Source organism: Equus przewalskii, chromosome 15 (assembly GCF_037783145.1).
Source record: "Equus przewalskii isolate Varuska chromosome 15, EquPr2, whole genome shotgun sequence".
Lineage (NCBI taxonomy): Eukaryota > Metazoa > Chordata > Mammalia > Perissodactyla > Equidae > Equus > Equus przewalskii.
In genome coordinates this window covers 19,358,754-19,384,006 of record NC_091845.1, presented here as the reverse complement: position 1 = coordinate 19,384,006, position 25,253 = coordinate 19,358,754, and the positions used below count along the sequence as shown (strand labels likewise).

Genomic DNA, 25,253 nt, shown 5'->3' with positions numbered 1-25,253 from the left:
GTGATGTTCGATTAGAAAAACAAAACAACTATATACTGCCTATATGAAACCCATTTCAAATACAAAGGCACAATATGGGAAAGGTATGCCACACTAACCCTAGTCAAAAGAAAGCTGGAGTGGAGCATCATATTAATATATGACAATGTAGATATCAAAGCAAAAAAATTACCAGGGATAAAGGTCACGTCATAATGACAGGGAGCTCAATTCATCAAGATGATATAATTCTAAGTAACAAAGGTGACATAATTAAATTAGATGTTAAAAACAGAAGGATACTTGGAAAATCTTCACATATTTGGAAACTAAATAACACAATTCTAAATAATCTATTAGTCAAAAAAGAAATGAGAACATATTTTGAACTGAATGAAATGAAAACACATCATCCAATTTTATGAGTTGCAACTAAAGTAGTACTTTAGAGGGAAATTTATAGCAATACATGCCTATATTTTAAAAAGTTCTCAAATCAATGACTTCATCTTGTACTTTAAGAAACTAGGAACAGAAGAGCAAATGAAATTGAAAATAAGCAAAAGAAAGTAAATGGTAAAGATCAGATCAGAAATCAATGAAACACAAAAGAAAAACAAAGAAAAATTGGTGAAATCAAAAGCTTATTGAGATAGAAAAATCTGATAAGCCGGACTCATCAGGAAACAGAGAGAAGACACAAATTACCAACAAGGAATAAGAGAGGTGGCAGCTCTAGAGATGCTATAAATTTTAAAGGAATTTAATTTGTAGTTAAAACCTACCTACAAAGAAAACTCTAGGCCCTGACAGGTTCACTGATGAATTCTACCAAACAGTTAAAGAAGAAATACTACTAATTCTATACAAACTCTTCCAGAAAATTGAAGAGAAGGGAACATTTCCCAACTCATTCTATGAGACCCACATTAGCTTGAACACAAAACCAGACAAATACATTACAAAGTAAGACAACTACAAAACCTACGTCCTTCACGAACAAAGACACAAATGTTCTTAACAAAATAATCCAACATGCATTACTACCATGAGAATACATCATGGCAAAGTGGGATTTATCCCACAAATGCAAGGTTAGTTTAAAAGTCCCAAAAACCAAACAATGTAATTCAGCATTAAATATGAAAAACCATATGACTGTCTTAATAGATGCAGGGGGGAAAATGCATATAACAAAGTCCAACATCTATTCCTTTTAATAAAACTCTCAGCAAACTAGAATAGAAAGAAGTTCCTCAATCTATATAAAAAAACAATAGTTAATACCATACTAAATAGTAAAACACTGAACGCCTTACTCCCTTAAAAATTGGGAACACAGGGCCAGCCCAGAGGCATAGCAGTTAAGTTCACGCACTCCACTTCTGTGACCTGGCGTTCATGGGTTCAGATCCAGGGCACAGACCCTACACACACTCATCAAGCCATGCTGTGTCAGTGTCCCACATATAAAATAGAGAAAGACTGGCACAGATGTAAGCTCAGGGACAATCTTCCTCAAGCAAAAAGGGGAAGTTTGGCAACAGATGTTAGCTCAGAGCCAATTTTCCTCACAAAAAAAGGAAGAAAAAAGTTTAGGAACAATGCAAGGATATCGTGATGTCCACTCTTACCTTCTATTCAACATTGTACTGGAATGTTAGCCAGTGCAATAGGCAAGTAAAAAAAATAAAAGGCATCCAAATTGGAAAAGTAGTAGTAAAACTGTCTTGATTCACAGAAAAGATCATCTATGAAAAAACTTCTACGCGATCGACCAAAAAAGCTACTAGAACTAAATAGCTAAGTTATTCAAAGTTGTAGGATACACGATATACAAAAATGACTGTATTTCTATAAATTAGCTACAATCAGAAATTGAAATTTTTAAAATACTAACATTTACATATCATCAAAAATGTGAAACACTTTATGATATAAACCTGACAAAAGGTATGCAAGACTTGTACACTGAAAACCACAAAACACTGCTGAGAGAAGACCTGAATAAATGGAGAGCTGTACCATGTTCAGGGATTGGAATACTGAATCCAATGTCATTAAGACATCAGTTTTTCCCAAGTTTGTTTATCTATGGATTCAATGCACCCCAATAAAAATCCCAGTAGGATTTTTGTAGACAAGCTAACTCTAAAATTTAGACATCAAGCCATGCTGTGGTGGCATCCCACATACAAAACAGAGGAAGACTGGCACAGACGTTAGTTCAGTGACAGTCTTCCTCAAGCAAAAAGAGGAAGACTGGCAACAGATGTTAGCTAAGGGCCAATCTTTCTCACCCAAACAAACCCCAAAAAAAACAACTTCTAGAAGTACAGATCTGAGAAAATCTTAGTGATGTTGGGTCTGGCAAAGATTTCATAAATATGACACAAAAACTAAAAGTTAAGAAAACAGTAAATCGGACTTCAACAAAATTAGCAAGTCTGCTCTTTAAATGGCTTTTAAAACACGTCCAAATCTAGAATAAAGCACTCACAATTCAATAATAGATCAAGCAACCAAATTTTAAAATGAGTAAAAGACACAAAAGGAAAATAACAAAGAACATATACAGACGGCGAATAAGCACATAAAAAGATGCTCAACATCATTAGTTATTTAGGGAAATATAAATTACAACCACAATCAGATACCATTATACATCCTGTATCAGCCTAAAACTAAAAAGACTGACCACATCAACGTCAGCAAGGATGTGGAGCAAGTGCAACTCTCATACACTCCTTTGGGAATTTAAAACGATACAACCACTTTGAAAAAACTTAGTTTGGCAGTTTGTTAAAAAGTTAAATGTACCCACCAATTCCAATCCTAGGTATTTACTCAAGAGAAGTGAAAGCATATGTCCACACAAAGACTTGTTCAGGAATGTACAAAGCAGCTTTATTTATAACAGCCAGAAACTGGAAACTCAAATGTCCATGAACAGGTGAATGCATAAACAAACAGCAGAATATGCATACAATGGAATATTATCCAGCACTAAAAAGGAATCAACATGGATGAATCTCAAAATAAGTATGCTGATTGAAAGGAATAAGACCAAAAAAAGACTACGTAGTGTATGACTACATTTATATAAAATTCAAGAAAACGAAAACTATCTATAGTGGGAGAAAGCAGATTAGTGGTTGCCTGGGGATAGAAAGGGGCAGAAGCAGGAATTACCAAGGGGCAAAAGAAAATTTTTAGGGGTGACAGATATGATCATTCTCTTGTTTGTGGTGGTTTCCCAGGTTACTCTTTAAATATGAAATTTCTTATATGCCAATTATACTTTAATAAAGCTGGAAAAAAAATAAACACACTTGACAAGATGTTACGCTTTTTCTCCTGACAGCAGTACAATACTTTTTGGTTTTTCTTTTACACATTAGTATGCAAAATTTAGTTTAGACAAGTTTTACTGTTTATCATCTTTTAAAATCGGGAGATAAAATCTAGTTGTTTAGTGCTATTTGAGGATACATTCTAGAAATGCTACAAATAGATATTTTTGTAGAGCAAAGTATTTTCTCACTAGCTTACAAGTATTTTCGAAATGCTCTATCTCCATTCCTAGTAATTTTAATTGGCAACAGAGCCTAACATTTTCGCTGTAAATTTAGTATCAATACCATCATTACCATTGCACACACACACAAAGCACACCCTATAAATTACAACATGCATCTCTTCAGAAACAATCTGTACCACCAGGGTCTCACCAAGGCACAAAGCAGTTTTGCTATGACTGGAAGAGATCATAAATCTCGCTTCTTTACAGCTTCGCGTAACTTGGGGGTCACTACACTATTTCTCATATTCTCTTCAGTAGAGTACTCTTACTCTTCTCTTCTCTCCACGCTATCTGGTCCCAATGTTTTTATGGCCTGCACACGAACAGATATGAAAGGAAAGAAACAAAGGCAGGCTGAGCTTACTCAAACGTGAATTTTCTAGTTAGCTCCTTCTTGCGTCATGTCATCTTAAGTTTTTGCGGGGCTGGACAGCGGAGAGGTAGCACTTCTTTTATTTATGAATCCTTGACTCTTGAAAAGCCAGAGGTAAGGGAAGAAAAGCACATCTGCTTTCATTTGCCAGAAGTCTTCTTTTGTTTAATGCGAGCATTTGGGTTTGTTCGGATTTTGTTTGGGGGAGAAGGTGATGAAAAGATTGAAGCTAATGATTAAATGAATTGGGGGGTTAGATGAGGAAATTCTAAATCATCTAAGACAACTGGAAAATGGCACTAATTGCTCTGCATTCATCATTCTTACGCTGCTTTCTGCTGTAACGCAGGAGTAGAGAAGGCCAACAAGACTGCTTTCTCTGGTTCTAAATACAGCCAGTGACAAAAATTAAAAATATGTTCGTTCATGTACAGTAGAAAGTATTCCTCAACTTCACGCAAATATTTGCAAAACTGAAAGTCAAATTATATCCTCAAGACAGAACTAGAGAAAAAGTCTGATTTATCTGCACACTACAAATATTCTGACTCTGAAGAACAATCCATCAGTCCAAAAGCCTACTCTTCAAAGAAAAAATATTAAGAACCCAAGAAAACTGCATACTATAATCTTACTTTCTCCAATCTAGATAGGTTTGCTCAATTACACAAGGGTAGAAGAGTTTTAAAATGAAAGACTGAGTAGCAGACACCACTATAAAGTCAAAGTTAGTAGTTTAGCTATTTCCTCTTTTCCTGAAAATCTGATTCATTAGAACTAGGGTCAGAAAAGTTAAATGACACAAAAATATCCAAGATAGATTTGTCATTATGCTACAGTTTGAAAGGTTTTCCTACTTTACCACACTATTATTAAGAAGTTGAAGAAAAAAAACCACAGTAAATTTGAATTTCACTTTATAGATGAGACAGCTCAACAAGAGTTACAAATAAAAATCTCATTTATGAAGCATTATTTCATATAACACTATAGAGCCTGGATAACGGAAAGGGGAAGAAAAGATAATTAGGACCTACTTACTTAAGAAAATCACCAAACCGGAAACAAAACAAACCTCCAGCGATAGCAAAACAAAACTAAAAAGTACACTTTAAAGATTATATTGCTCGCTGAGAAAAACAAAGCAATATCCTTATACCAATTTTCTGTGGGATTATGAATAAAATTAATTCTGAAAATACATCTTTCAAAACCACAAGAAGATCACAATGATTCATTCAGTTATCATTAGTTGATTTAACTATTAGGATTAAGTCTAATACTAAATTTGGCAAAAGTTTCTCCATCCAGGGATCAACCGGGTTGCTGTGTACTCAATTTATTCACTTTTCCACAGGACATTTCCTGTTTGTAAATATTTTTTTAAAACTAGGTATTGATTTTACAAAAGCTTCCATGTAACACCTATTTAGAAACCAACTTCGCAGTTCAGCGTTAGTCTCTATTTTCACTGAGAATTTATTCTCAAAGTTCGTACTCCATCGTTTATTAACAGCGAATAGGTTAATTTAAATGCAACAAATTTCTCACCAAACATCCCAATTCATCAAAAGAAATATCTTCTCTCATCAAGTTCATTATTAGGTCAAAGAGTAGTGAAAATACTAATAAACAATTCAGAAGCTTCGTTTATAAAACAGTACCAGCTGAAAGGAAAGACCATCCAGGACTTCACTCCTGAAAAATAACAGATAAAATTCCAATATCTAAATTATTAATCAGTTCAAAAAATTCTCTAGCCTACCTCTTGGAAAATCCTTTGCTGAGAGAATTATAACCATTCTGAGTCCTATTCGGATAAAAAATTTTAAGAAAAATATAGACTTCATAATCTAGTTGATTTTAATCCTCTTTAAGCCATATTCTGAGTCTAAACCACTCTAGTCACTGTTTTACAAACCTTTCAAGACAGCTCTATTTCTAAAACGTTAAGCCAGCAAGCATAGAACAGAAAGGAATTTAAGAAGGCATTCTTTAAGAGTACTCCTGAGAGTGATCACCTTTTAAAACAGACAATGCTTCAGAAGAATTCTATTTTGCAATCAATTGTTACCTTAGCTGTGAGCAGAAAAGCAGGTCTGAACTTGAAAGGGAGAAAAATCAAGGGACCTATCTTAAGAGTAACAACAGACTATGCAAAGAGTAAAGTTAGAAACTAGAGAGAGGAAGTAAACTAGCGTTGGCAGTATTTCCAAGTCATTTACCAAGTGTTTTTTTAAATGGAAATACTCATTTGCAGAGAGGGTTAACCAATATATGACACAATTATTTTAAAAAGGAAACAGATTCTAAACAAGAGATTGGAAGAACGGACTACACTCTAAAAGGTACATTGAAGAATACAAAAGCAGCAACAGAGTAAGACCCGGAGGCTGAAGATTTAACAATGTCACTGTCCCTGCCCATGAGGGATTCAAATGTAAATTTGGGGCAACAAACGTAAACAAGAAATTCTAGTGTGAAATGATGATGTACTATGCTACAGATATGCACAAAGTGCTTCTATGAACACAGAGGAGAAGACTCAAGGAAAGTTTCCTGGATAAGGTGACATGAACTGGTCTTGAAGCAAAAGGTGGCATTAAGCAGGTAGCCATAAGAGGTAAGAGTCTCCAGGCAGCACAGTGGCATGAAGAACATGTTGAGGAACAGGAGGTTTGATGGGAAGGTGCACGGTAAGAAGTGGCACAGATGAGCTGGTAGGCAGGACAGAACCAGACCAGGGCGGGCCTTGTGTGTCATATTTAAGGAGACAAGGCAATACCTCCTTGGGTGGTGAGGCAGCAACCAAGGATTCTAAGCAGACAAGCTATATGATCTACGTGTTTTCTAGAGGTACCACGTAACACCCAGCAGACCAGTTTAAAGGCTAATGCAATGGTCCAGGTGCAGGTCTCAACTACAGAGGCTTGAAGTTAAGTTCATACTGAAGTAAAAATGAAACAGTCAGGACCTAAACTAAGGTAGAAGCAACAGGAATACAGGAAGAATAAATCAACAGACTTTGGTATCCAACTGCTATGGATGGGGGTCTAAACTGAGGTCTCCTGAGGACAGCTGTATAGCTGGTAATGCCATTTTCAGAGAAAAAGACTAAACAGAAACAATAGGAAATCCTCTGAAGCTGGAAAAGATCTGAGTCATGTGCAACTGTGTTATATAAATTTGGGTTAGGAATCTAAGCTCTAAGCCTCAATTTCGTTATCTGTAAAATGGGTATATATCTATGTATATACAGCATAGCCTCGTAAGGATTAAACAAAATGATACGTGAAATGGGCTTAACCTAGTGCCTCCTTTATGTTAAATGCCCATTAAAGGTTGGCCCTTATCAATATTATTGGTAACTGGGTGCAGATCACAGATGAAGCCTTTCATGAGTTGTGTCCCACTGTTCTCCGTTAGCCAGTGACACTCCTTCCAGGTCTGTGTTACACTGACAGCACCTAGCTCACTCAATAAACAACTGTTCGATAAATACTAAGCATGAAAAATGTCTAATGTACACCTGTTCTATTAGAACCAAGTTTTGCCTTGGGGTATGACGCAAGTATTAACTATTTCAGCAATACAAACTTTTCAAAAAAAAAGATGCATCAAGAAAATAAATGACACACTCTATTACAAATCTCAACTCAGTGTTGCAATTGACACGCCTCTACTACAAATGACTATAATGAAACTGTTAGCTTCTAAATTTAAGGACAATGTGACATTTGAAAGTGTTTTATTAAAACCTTTTCAAAAATAAAAAAGATGCCACAGAGTCATTCTTTTAATTAAATGATATAACAAAGACTAAGTAAGAATACCCCTAAGGCTGTAATACACCCGTCTGTTCTTTAAAAAACACTCATCTCCTGCACCAGGTGTTCTGATGGGAAGCCCTTATCTTAAAGATCCTTAATAAGACATTAACTGAATCTAGTATTTTGGTCAGTCTGTAAGGAGTTTAATTTCTTAGACCAGGAAAATCAGGGACAAGGATTCGTTAACCTATAAATAAAGGGTTTCAAAATAAAAACATTAGTATAACTTAAATAAGGAAACTGTTCACCTACACATAAACCCAACAAAGCCAAAGTTTCAACAGATAAAGCTTTCCTGTTCAGAGATTCTGAAACGTATAAATATCTACTGATATATCTTGGGGGTGGGGGTAAGACACTACAAATAAATTATGTCCTATATATTTTTAGACAATAACTTGGCATCATGATATTTAAGAGTCATTTTATTATTATACTGTAAACGGCCAAAACTGACATAAACCACAGTATTTTAGAACTGGAAGAGTCATAGAAACCACATAGTTCCGAGAATTTCAGGGAATTTCAAGACTCACACTCTTAAATCCCCACCAAGCATACATATCTATATATCTATATATATATATATAATACCTTACAAGTGATTTTTTTAAAGCTTTTATTGACAATATAATTGCAGTAGCAGAAATTGTGTACAGCGAAACTTTTAAGAAATCCTAAGCATTAAGACTTCCCCTGCCAAAATAAAAATCTTTGAAACATGATTACATCAAATCAAGTTTCATCCCAAACAGTCACATTCCACAATCCTCACAACAACCTTTCAATAAAGAAAAAAACACCACTGCAGAATTTCATGCTGCCAAGATTCACCAAGATCAGAAATGATGTGTTCTTCATAGAGGACTCTGATGGGTTCTTTGCATACGATTTATACTCCTTAATCTACAGTAAAGGTTGAGTAGGAAGAGAGGCTTGTCAGGCATATGCCACCCAAAGTAAAAAAATCTGAAAAGGCAGAGAAAACCAAGGGGCAAAGAACACTCTACCTACCTACCTCCCCCATCATCACTCCTGTCCTGAGCACCAAAAAATAATTCTCCTTTTTATAAATACACTTCAGTGATGCACACCAAAAGTACTTGCCAAGATGAGCTGAGCCTTTACTGTCATACATTTTGTCCTAGAGTACATAACCACAAATTGGATGTCCTGTGACTTCCTCAAGTTTCTTAATTGGAGAAGAAACCGGAAATAAAGCCAGCAATGCATACAGCAAAAGCAAAACCTACATATCAGAACACAGAGACTGAAGATCTAATGATACATACTCCATCTGACTCTGCCCAGGAGACAGGTGCCTTCACTGCACCACTGCCTCGGGAGAGCCAATCATTCACAAACTCACTGCCTCTCACCTCTGATTTTAATGGTGGCATGCAACGTTCTTTCAAAGAACTGTGTAATTTTCTGAATAAGCCAAGCGACAAACAGGACTTCAAAAATCTGATTTTAAAGCAGTCAGCATATATTGCATACTCTCAGCCCATTTTTATGGGTATATTGAACCAAGAGACAGAATGTGGACATTCAACTTTATGAAGAGAAACATCACAACAAGCAAAATGAACCACGTAATCTCTACAGGCTTATGTAAACTTTTTACATCATAGGTGATCTGACTAGGCTAATCGCAGGACAATTCTGAGCAAGGCAGCTATTCCACTGACATTACATTACTGCCCTCTTCTAACTTAAATGGCCCTGGAAGAAGGTGATGTGTTCTCCCCTGAGACGGTAAAGGTGAAAGGGAAAGAAACCGAAGAATGCAGTCAAAACTCTTCGGGACCATATTAACTTGTCCATTTAATTAAGTCACATTTCTACTGCTTCCATTCTACTAACTAGGTATGAAATCATCTAAGTTACTTCACTTTTCTCAGCCTCAGCTTCTTCAATTGTGGAAGTGGGAGTAACAACTACCTCTCAGGATTGCTTTGAGTATTATATTGGAAAAACAGACATAACACTGGCATGCAAAATGTAAAGTACTATGCAAATATATAGTATTTGAGGATATCCTCTTAAGACTTACAGTCTAAATGTTCAGGTGTCTGGTGTAATATTCTGCACAAGTGCTCAAACATTTGTCCACTCATTCAGTCATAATTTAAAAATTAGGGCCCAAAACTTTAATTCTGGAAAACAAAGATTATCTCATGTTCTACTTATATATTTATTCACTAGTATTATTATTAAGAAATCAGTCGTGCTTCTAGAACGATTAATCATTCAATCCAAGACACAATCTACCGGAATAACATTACGAACAGCTGTATACCATTTACAGTATGTGTTCTGTGCCAGGTCTTGTGCAAAGTATGCTACATACATTCACTCCTTTAATCCTTACGATATCCCTATGGAGAAGCTTTTATCCATAAATGAAAAACTAAAGCACAAGTTCAAGTAACATGCCGAAGGTCACAAGGTTATTAGTAAATGACAGAGCTGGTGTTACCCAAACTTAGGTCTGACACCAAAACCCTGGCTCTCAACTCCTACTACTACTCTTCAATATGGTAGCCACCAGGCACATGTGGCTAGTAAACCCTTGAAACGTGGCTAGTCTGAATTGAGCTGTACTGTAATCGCGAAATTCACTCCAGATTTTGAACACCTAGTATGAAACAAAGGAATGTAAAATATCTCACTGCAATTTTTTTCTTTTTTTGAGGAAGATTAGCCCTGAGCTAACTACTGCCAATCCTCCTCTTTCTGCTGAGGAAGACTGGCCCTGAGCTAACATACATGCCTATCTTCCTCTACTTTACATGTGGGACGCATGCCACAGCATGGCTTTTGCCAAGCAGTGCCATGTCCGCACCCGGGATCCAGACTGGCGAACCCGAGGCTGGCAAGAAGCAGAACGTGCGCACTTAACCGCTATGCCACCCGGCCGGCCCCTCACTGCAATTTTACAGTGATTAACACGTGGCAATGATAGCATCTTAGATACAATGGATTAAATAAAATATGTTCTTAAAATTAATTTCACCTGCTTTCTACTTTCTTACTGTGACTACTAGAAAGTTTAAAATTACGGGGCTGGCCCCGTGGCCGAGTGGTTAAGTTCACACGCTCCGCTGCAGGCGGCCCGGTGTTTTGTTGGTTCGAATCCTAGGCGCGGACACGGCACTGTTCATCAAACCACGCTGAGGCAGCATCCCACATGCCACAACTAGAAGGACCCACAACAAAGAATATACAACTATGTACCGGGGGGCTTTGGGGAGAAAAAGCAAAAAAAAAATCTTAAAAAACAAAAAGTTTTTTTAAAAATCTAAAAAAAGAAATTACATGTGGTTTGCAATGCATATACATCTACTGGACAGTACTGATTTAGAACATCATACAAGAAGCTATTTTGTAACACAAGGAGCACAAAACAATTTTAAACTTACAAACACAACATGATGTAGAGTATACAGGTACACTCATCTTAATAGCTGTTTTAATACTAGGTTAGTGTAACCAATATAAACAAAAACTTAAAATCCCTTAATATGAAAATATAGTTCCACTTATTTAAATTTCAATATTCCAGAATTAGATCATTTTTTAAAATTTCCTACTACGAATATTGGTTTTTCCAATTACAAAAGTGATATCAACTCATCCACACTATGGAAATTATAGAAAAGGACATACACACAAAAGAATCCATCATCCTACCAATGAGAATCAATATTCTGATCAGTCATTACTTCTAGGCATGTATATTAAATGGCATGAAATATTACTTAAAGTGGGATCATATTTATCATTTTCTAACTTGCTTTTTTCTACTATTATGAACATTTTCTTTTATTATAAATTCTTTCTAAAATTTTTAACTTTTTATTTTAAAATAATTACAGATTCACAGGAAATTGCAAAAATAGTACAAGGTCCCATATAATTTTCACCTACTCTCCCCGAAATGGTTGGATCTTCTCGATTATAGTACAATATCAAAACCAGGAAACTGGCAGTGGTACTGTGTGTGTGTAAATAGTTCTACACCATCGTACCACACGTGTAGATTCACGTCACCCACTACAAGCAAGATACAGATCTATTTTCTCACCACCAAGATCTCCCTCTGGCTAACCCTCTGTAGTCACACTCATCTCCCTACCTCCCCCACCAGCCCTAACCCCTGACAACCATTTATCTGTTCTCTCTGTAATTTTGTCATTCCAAGAATGTTAATGGCATCCTACAGTATGTGACCTTCAGAGACTGGCTTTTTTCACCCACCCCTTGAGATCCATGCCAGTTGTTGTACATACAAAGTTTGCTCCTTTTTAATTGCTGACTAGTATTCCATGGTATGGATGTACTGTTCACCAAGTGAAAGATATTTAGGTTGTTTCCAGTTTTAGGCTATTACAAATAAAGCTGCCAGGAACATTTGTGAACAGGTTTTGTGTGAACTTAAGTTTTCATTTCTCTGGGATAAACGTCTAGGAGTGCAAATGCTAAGTCATATGCTAAGTATATGTTTAGTTTTCTAAGAAGCTGCCAAACTATTTTCCAGAATAGTTGCACCATTTTATATTCCAACCACCAATACATGAGAGACCTCGAACGTTTTTAAGAGCTGCAAAATATTCAGGGCTATTCCATAGTTTTTAACAATTCCCTGCTACTTCCTATGTAGGTAATTTTCATTTTTGTTATAATAATGATGCAATTAACATACTTACATAGAAATTTTTACATGCAGATCACACAAATTCCTAGAAGTTAAATTGCTGGGTCACAAGGTACAAATGTTTCAAGGGCATTTGATACCATCGGCTATAATGGCCTTCAGAAAATTTAAGTCAACTTACACACCCACCAAGGGGCTGTGAGAACACCCATTTCCTCGCCTCACTAAAGTTTTTTTAATCTTTAAAATTTGAACCTGCCAAAAAGGGTTATCGTGTTTTGTATTTCTGTGAGTAATGGGAAGGTTATACATTTCTCTTGTTTCCTAACTTAGTTTGTAGTTATTTTATGAATTAACTGTTCATGTTCTTTGCCAACATTTTACTGGAATATCGGGTTACTGATTTTAAGATCTGGTTCTAACATATGCTGCAAAGAAACAGGTGTTTTAAATACCTGTATCTGAAATCCAATCCAAGTATTAGTAATGCAAGATAAGAGCTGATTTTAGAACGTAGAAAAGATACGCATTTAGTTGATATGGTCCCCCAATTTATAAATGTTCCTACACTTCACATAATGTGTTTATTAAGGAGTCACCTCTAATGCCAATTCTAGATTAAAAACACGGTTCCTAGAATGTTGATCACTTACTTCTCTTAAGTTCACTTTGAAATGCCAAGATGTAATTTGTCCATAACAAACATCAAAAACTATCTTAAGCTTCATTAGGAAGCCTGGCTGCCTTCTCCTAAGGAGAATCTAAGGTCATCTAACCACGTAGTCCTCAAAGTGTGCTCCCTAGACCAGCAGCAGCAACTTCGCCTGGGAACTTTTAAGAAATGCAAATTCTCAGGTCATATGCTAGACCTACTTAATCAAAAACTCTGGGAGTGGGACACAGCGATGTGGTTCAACAAGCTTTCCAGGTGATTCTGATCCATGCTCAAGTTTGAGAACCACCACTCTAAACAAATTTAGTATAAAAACATTAGGGGCCAGCCCCGTGGCCTAGTGGTTAAGTTCATGCGCTCCGCTCAGGCAGCCCAGGGTTTCACCGGTTCGGATCCTGGGCGCGGACATGGCACCACTCGTCAGGCCATGCTGAGGCAGCATCCCACATGCCACAACTAGAAAGGACCCCCAACTAAAAATACACAACTATGTACAAGGGGACTTTGGGGAGAAAAAGGAAAAATAAAATCTTAAACAAAAAAAAAAACCATTAAATTTGAGTTGCCTTGTATACTTAATTGTTCTTTAATAGAGGTCTTGGGCAAAGTTAATTATACTACAGATATTAAGGATTTAATGATCTATTTTTGTCCTGACGCAAATTATAACAATCCAAAAACAAACAAAAACCACAGAAACTGGATTTTAACTTTGTTTTCTACAAATAGGAATCCTAAACCCACAAAATGTTCACAAAAATTTTCCCTTAGAAGAATAATCCACAATGAACCAAATAAACTAAGAAGTCAGAACACATGTCTTTCAAGTCAGAGATTCGATTTGTTTCCTATCACACATCGCCTGATTTTCCCACTCCCACACAGAAGTACCACCCACGTCATTTTGAAAACTCAATAAACTAACACATAAAACACAGCACCTGGAAAACTACAGTTACTCACATATTTGTGGTCCAGTGAATAAATAAATTGCTCAATAAATAAAAATAATTCTGGATGGCGGGATTATGGGTGAACTTTATGTTTTCCTATTTTGTCCCCCAATTTTCCATAATTAGCAAGTATTACCTTCATAACTAAAATAAAGGACAAAGAATCAGTGACCACACATAATGATAAAGAAAATTAACCTACAGAACATAAGGATTTTTAAATTTACCAATGTTCACTGATAATCTTTCTTTCCTTTATCCATATCATATAAATTTACAAGGTGCTGGGGTAGTACCAGATAAACAGAAATCCTGCCTTCAAACAGTTTACTATAGTTTGAAATTAGAACTGAACATGAGTATTAACCCGGTAACAAAGCTGGTATGCTAAACTATGGTAGCTATTTTCTATCCACCTAGTTAAGTGTCACATCTCCCTTCAAGTAACAGACCCTGCAGATGTCACAGCATCCCAACCACCAGGCAACAAAGGATGGTCCAGGAATTGGACAAGTTAACAGGAGACCTGATTCCTACAGTTCTTACTTTGATCCTAGGTTCAAATGGTATTCTTCTCATTATTAGCTATGTGAGGCAGTAAATTGGTTTTTTTGTTTTGACTTAAAGTAGTTTGAGTCAAATTCCTATTTTTTGCAACCCTGAATATACCTGCAGCACCTACGATATTAAACAACTTTTAGTTTTGTAGAAGACTGAAGAGAACAATGCATAAACCTAGTAACCTATGTATGAAATCTGATCTGTTCTTAGAAAGCAGTCACCAGGTCTGTTTTCACCCTTTGACTAATCACTGTGCACTTTGCGTTTTAAGACCCAAAACGCCGATGAAACTGGCATCCCAAATCATCTCTAATTTGCTGTCCCTCCCAAAGGCCATCAAAGTTTCATCTTAAATTGTAGTGCTCATGCTCTTCTAGAGAAAAACGTTCTGAACACGTTTCACGATGCTTTTTTTTCACATATCCCTTGCACTAGTTTTTTTCCCCCAACTGAAGGATAATAGATGTTCTAAATTGACAGAGGGAGGAAAGGAGAGGATGAAGTGAGATCTAACCCTACTGAAAAATAAAAATTTCATCCGTTTACCTTGTGAGTTCAACTACTCATGATTCTGAGTAACACAATAGTGCATCTGCACTGCCTTTACTGAGCATTCCTCTTTGGCACCACAGTCTGTGTCAATCACTGCATGGAACTGAAATTATAGCTAAATAAATGAACGAAGTGAATGAGTCAAGACTTCAACTTAACAGAAGTAATTAATCCAAACTACTCAAGAGAATAGTAATGTACACCATCTACAAGGTGTAACTAGCAAATTATGCGTGTGCTAACACAACAGAACTTACACAATGGACTGCATAACATTTCCAACAATACCCAGAATGTTCTGTAGCCATTTTTAAACTGCCTTTAGGTGCCAGCTTACAAGAACAGCCATCTAGTCCCTTATCACACCTCAAAATTGGTTCTGCACACTAAGATTGATCCTCTGCATTATTAACAGACTTTCAATAGGAGTTTTGGCTGCTTAAATCACCAAATGAGCAACCAAAAAGGATTGAGACTCATCACAGTTATTGTTATTTAGGTAAGTGTGCTAAAGCTCTGAAGCTCAAAACCACTCCAGGAAGTACTTTAAATGCATTGCCTACAGCCTCCAAGGCTGCAGTTCTGTATTTAATTTCCAGTACATGTTTAGAAAACAAAACCAGAAAAACAGGAACACTACTTTTAAGGACATACTTCATAAAGACAACTTTTCCCTAATCCAACATTACACACACAATATAAGCTTTAATATGAAAGAATATTTATCAGAACTCTTAACTGGAACAGTTTTAAAGGGACTCCAATTGAAACTCCCAGTCTTCATCTATTCTGCATACATTTACTGAACCCCCGCCAAGTGCCAGGCACTGTAATAGACACAGGAAAACAAAGCTAAGAAAGGTCCTGCCCTCAAAAAAGGTGAAAACATAACAAAGGGGATTAAAAACACAGTTCAAGTGTTATGATCAGGTATACATGATTGGAGGGTGATAGAACGGCTTCCTGAGACATCTAAAAAGACAAAGAGGAGTCAGCCAGGAGATGAAAGGAAAAGCGTTTCAGAAGAAAATCCAGAGGAAAAGAATGTGTGAAGGTATGGAAATAGATGTCACGGCCCATGTTTGGAAAACACCAAGCAGTTTGGCATGAAACACACACACTCTGTGTGTGGAGGGCAGATGGGGTGTTGCAGGCTGCTTCTGGAAATACTAAAGAAAGAAACAGTAAAGGACCAAAGCAGAATCCCTTGTGATGCTTTGGATTTGGACTTTATTCTAAAGGCAATGAGAACCAGGAGATAGTAATTTAAGTTGTCCAAATGGAGAGGCCCAAGAACCAGTTGGATTTTTTTGTCATGTGTATGCATCCACGGGGGGTGGTGACAGGTGGTTAATAAATAGTACCTGGAAATTACCAGCCAGTGGGGAGAAGTGGAAACGTGTGGAGGACATCTGAACAGAGTGAAATGTTAAAAAGGAGGCAGGAGGGGTCAAAGAACTAACTTGTATCAGCTTGGACAACAAACCCTACATCCAAGAACAATAAAGGCCTCATTTAAATCTCAGATTTAGTGAGGCCTTCCACAACATACCCCCATTTCTCACCGTCTCTACCTCCTCTAAAAAGTACTCAGGGTCTCTACCAAGTACTCATTCATTCCATGCCTACCATGAAGTTCACATCACTTGGTTATCTTTTAATGGTCTTATCTTTTCAACACGTTTGTTAGGTTCCTTGAAAACAGGAATTTTGTTTATTTACCCAATGCCTTAAATATAAATGACTGATGAACAATATTAGTGATGCGAGGCAAAAGTTTACTCCATTTACGTATTGTAGAAAGGTTCACACACCAGGTTTTATTTCTTTCACCTAATGATGTGATTTATGCTACTGCTGGGAGAAGACAGCTGTGTTTTAAGTGTGTGGATAATGAACACAAGTTGAAGAGAGAGCCTATCTACAGAATGTGTAAGGGTCTGCATGCAAAGAGGTGAGCTCTAAGATATTCTTAGCATAAAACAACACTGGTAAAATAAGCAAGAACCACACACAGCAACATGGATGAATCTCACAAACATAACAATGAGTGAAAGAAGCCAAACCCAGAAGTATACATACTGTATGATTCCACTTACATACAGTTCCAGAACAAGCAAAACTCACCTCCAGTGTTAGAAGTCAGGAGAGCAGCTGGGGTAGGGGCAGTGACTGGAGAGTGCAGAAGGGGCCTCTGGAGTTCAGGTAATGTTTCTTAATCTGGGAGCTGGGCACACAGGTGGGCTCGCTTTGTGAAAGTTCATGAAGCCTTATAATTACGATTTGTGCACATCTCCGTTATGTATGCTACAGTTCAAAAAGTTTACTTAAAAACAAAGAGGCAAAAAAGAGATGATGGGGAGTATAAAGGAAGATGCCACAAAGAGAAAAGGCCCTGATGATGGGGCAAAAGAGAAAGTGAGAGCCAGAAATATCATAGACTGTTTTATAGTTCAAGTCATAAAGGAGACGTTTAGAGACCTACCGTTACCTGAAGTACTAACAAACTGAATTAGGGCCGTTAACTATTTTGATAAACTACAGCCACTTGAGGAAGTTTTTATTAATCTTGGAATTTCTTCAGTATCCACAAAAGCACAAAATAAATGCAGGCCACATGAATAAATAATACGTAACCGAATCCATTCAAAACTTCCCATTCTAGTAACTAATAAAGATACACTGGCAAGTCAGTTGGCCTGGGCTTAGTCTACAACACAGACCTAAGAAAAGCTGAGTAGCCTGTGCACAAAAGCTTCAACCCTAAATTGCCTGCAACCAAATGAGCTAAACGGCACAGGTAAACCTATAGAATAACTATCCCCTTGTTCCAAAAGAAAGCAGCATTAATGTTTCCGAAAAAGGCAAATGTCTATCTCAACACTGTCTATAAAGCAGCCAGCCACTCACTCAGTTCTCATGACTCTACAGTTCCCTACCCTGCTCAAAGGTCTTCGCAGCACTTGCCACTAGCTGAAATTATCTTATTTTTCTATTTATTTCCTCTTCCTCTCCACAGCATTTTAAGCTCCATGAGAACAAGGACCCTGGCTGTCTTTATACCACTGTATACCCAGAGCCCAGATGGCTGTGTGCTCAATAAAAACTTGTCCAATAACCACAACTACCCAGGTAATTTACTTTAAGGTCACCAAGTATACATAAGATCAAGTCAGTACCAATAAATCAGTAAGTCAAATGTAATAGCAAATACAAAATAAATTATCACTCTGTTTCTGGGTAAGAGTGATCTTTAAAACTGTACCAGCTCTTGTACCAGCTTTGAGGCTGAAAGGTTTGATAAGGTTTGATGGTTTGGAAGACAGGTAATTTTTCGAAGTATTTTATGGAGAAATTTTATGAAAGATACACACTACAATAAAACCAACGTGACCTAAGGAGCAAAACCAGGTGGTGGATGACCAGGAACCAAGAGGAAGAGGCCTGGCTCTGCTCCAGGCCAGGCACCCCCTCTACTTTCTGGGAGTTTTCCTATCTGAAAAGTATCACAAGATGACGCATTTTTGAAGCTTCCAGCAAAGATCAAAACTTTCACGTATCACTAATTATGTGTTTTCCCCTAAAACTTCCAAAGTACTTCATGACTATTCAAGAGGTTTTGAGTTGTTAGGGTATCTGAATTTAAGGGGAGAAAAAGTCCAAAGTTACAACTGCAAAGCATCAGGGAGTTTCTGAACAAGGAAACGTTTTACAGACAAAACAACTCAGCGCCAACTTCCACTGCAACATCCTGAGTACCAACTTTTTTTTTTTTTAAGGAAGATTAGCCCTGAGCTAACTGCTGCCAATCCTCCTCTTTTCACTGAGGAAGACTGGCCCTGAGCTGACATCCACGCCCATCTTTCTCTACTTTATATGCAAGACGCCTACCACACCATGGCTTGCCAAGCAGTGCCGTGTTTGCACCCAGGATCCAAACCCGTGAACCCCGGACCACCGAAAAGTAGAACGTGCCAACTTAACCGCTACGCCACCGGGCCGGCCCCTCAACTTTTTTTTTAAGCTACACAATTTTATTATGCATCTAAAGTAAATTCCTCACTTTTGTCTGTAAAAATTCTAAAAATGAACACTTTTCAGAGGGTTAATATTCAAATAAACAGGAATTAAATAAACCACGATTTCAACTCATCACCATGATAAACTCTGGAGCTGAAGACCAGAAAAGTTCTAAATCTATGGTAATCATTCAAAACAAAAATTTTCCAATTTCTCAAGTGAGTGTGATTTAAGCAGTAGCTGAAGGTCAAAATGCAGCATTATCATCAAAGAACCAACCATCAAGAAGAGTTGCAGCAATGTCTTGGTAATTCTCACTTTACAATAAAGACATCATTGAATTCAGAGACATAAGACAACCAAAAGTAAAATACATTTAATTTATCACCTAGTCTAGGAAGCTACTCTGCCCAACACTCAAGAATTTCAACTTAACAGAACGGTTAGATAAATGTGTGAATCTGTGATTTTTTTTTTCTTTTAAAAGCTGGTATCTTCTTTCACGAGGCTGGCAAAGTGGGCTGGGAAACACTACTTGAGCTATCACCTGGGAAAGGGATAGTGTTTCTTCCCCACCCACCGCCACTGTACATACACAGTCCTTTATCTTCTACCTAGCCAGGCCTACAGCACATCAGCATGGTGGGGAGGCAACCTTCCCAGTGCAGGTGACTCCTCCACGCTCTTGTGTTTAAAGACTGAAGTCTATCACAGAACAGGAACGAGGAAAGCATACAGTACGGTGGAAATGACCTAAAACTGGTTTGTGGTGATGGTTGCACATTTCTTGAAAGTTACTGAAAATCACTGAATTGTACATTTACAATTGATGAATTTTATGGTATGTAAATTATACCTCAATAAAACTATAAAAAAAATAACTAGCAAGGGGTTAAGAGTGGGATGGTATGGCTGGAAAATGGAGCGTATCTAAGAACCAAAGAGACCCAACACATAATTGATGATACATCCAAAATACAGATCTCTACTGCCCTCTGACCCCCACAGCTAGCCTATTAAGCGTTCCCTCTTTCTTCCCTTGACATGTTCCTTAGGAGCTTCTGACGACCTTCCTTTCATTCTGCTCTATCCTCCTCCAAAAAGAAGAGAAAAGACCTTCTGAGTCACTTTCATGATACCACCCGCAGAATTAAACACATCTGGTACACACAGCACTAGGGAAAAGTCAGCAGGTGATTTTGTAGAAATCAATTCTCCTTGTCCAGAAGAAATGGGGGGTGTGTGGCCGGGGGGGGGGGGGGGGGGCCACGATCTAATTGATTCCCCAAGCCAGACTGCTCCAGCCTCCCACAGCACTTTCTTTATACCCCTTAGAACCTTTGTAACTTGGATTGTGGTCATTCTGGTAGGTCTTACCAATCTTTTAACACCACCTTCCCCTCCACAATGTCTTGAGAAGCCTCTTCCACATTCTAGGAATTTAATATATCTTCTTTGGATGAGTAGCAATATTTTCCTAATCAATTGAGGAATATCAATCTTATCCTCAAACAGTAACTGTGTTCTACCGGACTACCACTAATTCAAAGCTGACATTACTTAGTTGACTGATAGACAACAATGACAATTATGACAAGAATGATGAACAAACTCCAAAATGGCCACTGGCTAGCCAACCAGCTAGGCTGTTAAATACGAACATCAGCTGAGAGCAATAAAACCCAACGTCTTTCTTTTTTTCTTTTTTTGGTTGAGGAAGATCCACCCTGAGCTAACACCCATGCCAACCTTCCTCTATTTTTAGTATGTGGGCCACCAGCACAGCTGGGCTGCTAACAGAGTGGTGTAGGTCCATGCCCGAGAACCAAACCTGGGCCACTAAAGTGGAGCACACTGAACTTAACACCACTAGGTCACCAGGGCCAGCCCCAAACCCAATTTCTACACCAGTCAAAAGGTTAAAAAAGCCCTTTTATCATTTAAAAACTATTCTAAAATCACAAACTTTTGCCTATTACCCAGCGTCCAAAACCCAACAAGTTTTCTAATGCCATCAGCGCAGAAAATGTGAAACCTCTGAGGTACCAAGAAAATTACAAGCAAAAAAAAGGGAAAAACATAGCAGTAACTAGTGTCACAACGAAATTAACCAACCGTTAATACACTGGACGGGACAGGATGCAAACCTGTCAAATTCACCTTTCCACATGAAGCCCATTCATAGCATAAAAAGCCAAAGTTATTTGCCTTCTGATTAATGATGACTTCCAGAATAGACCTGAAACAGCAAAATATTGGCAATAATCAAAATAAAACAAACTTAGGCTAAATACGGGTATGACGAGTTCCTAAGAGTTCAAGTCCTCAGATCTCTAAAACACGTGTTCAAGCCCCATTCAATCACAGACAACAAAAAACTACACGAAGACCCTTAAAGATAGTAGTTGAGTTTCCTGTTCCTGAGGAGACTCTAAAATATTCTCATTCTTAATAATTTAATATATTTGTTTAAAAAACAATTTCACCGTCATCATCTATGACTCTGAAAAAACTTTAAACATCTATATTGTTTTTAAAGACAAAACCTTCCACGTGCTTCCAAAAAGTTGATGAGTCAGATTTTTTCATACACGTAGAAACTGAAATGCATTTCATTATGAGATGATTATTCCCAGCAATACAGCAGATGTAAACTTTTGAATTTGGTTTAAGTTTCTGTTCACCAGCAGAGTTCTCAAGTTCTTAGGAGTTTCCTAGTCATTTACTTGAACATCATCTACGGTAACACTCAAAGCAAAACCACAATAAAGAGGTTTGGCCTCTGAGGGATTCTACACGTAAAAAAACATTACTCATAAATAAAATACAATCACTATTGCTTTAAATAACAAATACATTTCAAAACTTTCACGCAATTTGATGGAATTCCCTGTTTTAGACGGCAACACAAAATCTACTAAGCTCCCAAGGAGCGTTACTCATTTTAACTAAATCCATTCTATGATAATACAAAAAACTGACAGGAACTTGCTTTAAAAACTAGTTATGGGGAAATATTTTTAGTTCTTGAGCAGTTTTATTCAAAGGTCTCATTACTTAAAGAGTTGCTGGAATTCACAGAACTGTTCCACAGGAACTGGACCAGTTCATCCCAGTTATAGCCTTTAGGTTGCCAATACCCTATTTAACCCCAGGTGGAAACGAAGCAATGAAACCCTAATGGGACGGGACACACTCACTTGGCCAAGGAACAACATCCAGACAGAACTATGGAGTACTACTGCACAGTCGTGATATCAGAATGCCACCCATTCAGAAACAAGTACTTGATGAAATGAGGCTCTTGGCATCAACTTTAAGTCTTCAAGGATCCGCTAGGAACTCACTCACTCTCTCTCGCTTTCACATGTACAGATACCCCAATGCCTGCCCATTCAATAACACCCAGGAATAGTTTAACTTCAAATTCTAACATCACTGAAACAAACTCCGGATGCAAGCGAGAAGGTGACTGGAAGAGCACAAAATCAGCTTTGCCATCTTATCCAAGCATATCTAACTGTTAAATCTGGAGTAGTTCAACTCGTTTTGATACCAGATGCCGTTTACTACCTTCACCAAAATAAAAACGAATTCTTTAAACATTCTTTTCATCACAATACAGCTTTAAACACAAACTTCAATATAGTCACACTGTTCATTTCACCATTTTGCAAAACCGTTCTCCATCACCAACCACTCTACATAAGCTAATCAGACCAAAAAAAAACCAAACTGACAGCTCAGCCTTCCCAAAAATGCACTTTCTTCATCAAACCCCAACATTTATTTTGAAGCGCAAGAAAATAAGAGACATTTGCAGCTCAAGGCAGGAAAATACAACCAGCCTTACGGTACTACCACCAGGAAATTTCCCAGAGAAGAGAAAAATAATTCAGGACAAGCAAATTAAAAACACTCCGCACATGACAAAAATAAAAAAGATCTAACGTCCTACAATCCATCGCAAAAGCACCGCTCCCTCTCTTTTTCGAGCCCATACCAATAAGCCAATGGACACAAGTGTCAAATAAATCCAGCGTCTGTTTGAAACAGGACGAAAACCCGGAAAAATTCCCTCCCATAAATCATTTAGTGAACACGAGCCTTTGCACCCAACACGAAACACCCACCGCCAGAAATGCACATCACCCACCCACCCCCCGCCCCAAACGCAGAAAAAGCCGTCATCAACAAGTTGGAAAGAGGGCAGAAAGTATAGCTCACCACCGTCTCCCCCACCTTAAGAGGAAAAAAAGAAAAGTGGTCCTTTAACAAAAGGTAACAGAGATCTGCCAGTACCTGGTGGAGGTGCCTTTCCTCACATCGCAGATGCTGCATTTAAAGGCTTCCGCGCTGTTTCTGAAGGTGCAGACACTACAATCCCAAAAGCCCTCGTCTGCGGCAGGTTTCGCTTGTCTCTTCGGCCTTCGGGGGAGCGAGGAGCGGGGGAAAGGGGAGGGAAGAGGCAGGGAGCAGGAGAGCGCGAGGGGGAAGAGACAGCAAAACACAGGCGCGGGTGAGCCGTCGTAATTTCGCAGGAATCCGGCGCTGGAAACTTCGCTCGGGCGACCACCCACCCACCCTCCTCGGGGACGGAGAGAGGCACCGGGGGAGGGGACGCGGCGCCCCCGCCGGCGCCCTGCCACCTCCGGCCCGGGCCGTGCAGCCTCGCGCAGCAGGCGGCGGCGGCGCCCCGGGCAGGGCCGCGGCGGGCGCAGGAAGCGGGCGGACTTGTGGACTTGAGCGTGGGGCTGGGGGGGCCGGCAGGGGCGCCGCGGGCCGGATCTGGAGGGGGCGCGCAGGGGCAGCCCGAGGCCGGCGGCGGGGAGTGGGCCGGCGGCTCCCCTCTCCCCTCCCCTGCTCGCGCCCGCCCTCCCTCCCTCCCCACCTGGTTAAATCTCCCTTTGTCTGGGAGGAGTGGCGGCGGCGGCGGCGGCGGCGGAGGGCGGCTGAGGAGGAGCCGCCATGGCTGCGGCGCGCACGGCCGCCGGCCCCGAGCGGGAGCGACACCGCCTCCCGCCGCCGCCGCCACCGCCCGCCGCCGCCGCCGCCTCCCCCCGCCCCCGGATCTCCATCTTAGCAGCGCCTCCCCCCGCCCCGGGTGGCTCCGGGGCCTAGTCGCCGCCGGCCCCCGCCCGCCCCCAGCCCTCCCTCCCCTTCCGCCCCCTCAGCTCGGAGCAGGTACCTGGTCGGGCTCTTCTTGTCGCCCATGGTCATGGATGGGCTGTACCCCCGCCCCCCCCAAAGCCGAAACCGGCGCCGCTCGGAGGAGAAACGCCGTCCAAGGAGTCGTCGCGGACCGGCCCCCCTCCCTCCCCCGCGCCCGCCCGCCCTCAGCCGCTGGGGCTCGAGCTCCGGCCGCCGCCGCCGCCGCCGCCGCCGCTGCCAGTCTCCGGACGAGACTAGTCCCCGCCAGCGCCGCCTCCGCCGAGTGACTGACGAGGGGCGGGGCCGGGCGCCGCGCGTCACGCGCCGTGCGGCCAATGGGAGGGCGGCGGCGGGCGCCGCGAGGGCGGGGGCGGGGCGCGGGGGAGGGTGGGGCGTGGCGGACGTGGGCCGGGCCGGCGGTGTGCGTGCCCGGGAGTGTGTGCGCGCTGGGGGCGCGCGTGCCTGCCGGTGGCCCCGCGGCCCGGCGCGGCGGAGCGTGCAAGCCCAGTGGGGCGCACGTGGCCGCGCCCGGGAGGCGGCTATGGGCTTCGAGCCCCGCGCGGCCGCCCCGTGGGGCTCCCCCCGGGATCCCGGCCCCTAAGCAGCCTCGGGGAAGTAGTTCCGCGCACTTTGCGCGCGCCGCTGGGGCTAGCAACAGCCGCGACGCTCGCAACGCCTCGAGGCGGGCCGAGCCCCTGAGCCGGCAGGGCCTCTTTCGGCTCGGGCTCCCCCGCGCCCTTCTGTCGCTCTGCCGCGCGGAGCTTTGTATCTGCCTCTCCTGAAGTCGCAGCCTCCAGCCCTAAGCCCCTTCCCAGGCCCCTGACGCAGAGGGGACTGTGCAGAAAGGGTGTGGTCCAACTAAAGGTTCCCCAAGGCCGGACACCGACCTCCTGTGTTCTGACTCCCGCTTGAGCCCCC

At 40.3% G+C, this 25,253-nt stretch overlaps 1 protein-coding gene across 1 annotated transcript in view; it reads right to left on the bottom strand.

The window, feature by feature from the left end:
* RYBP (RING1 and YY1 binding protein) overlaps positions 1-24,628 on the bottom strand; it is a 74,118-nt gene extending 49,490 nt beyond the window's left edge. The window contains exons 1-2 of the mRNA XM_070576784.1: positions 24,373-24,628; positions 23,487-23,612 (exon numbers count right to left, since the gene is read on the bottom strand). Coding sequence (XP_070432885.1) covers positions 23,487-23,612; positions 24,373-24,404 — 158 coding nt within the window. The 5' untranslated portion in view covers positions 24,405-24,628. The remainder of the gene's footprint in view (positions 1-23,486; positions 23,613-24,372) is intronic.
* Positions 24,629-25,253: the final 625 nt, after the last annotated feature.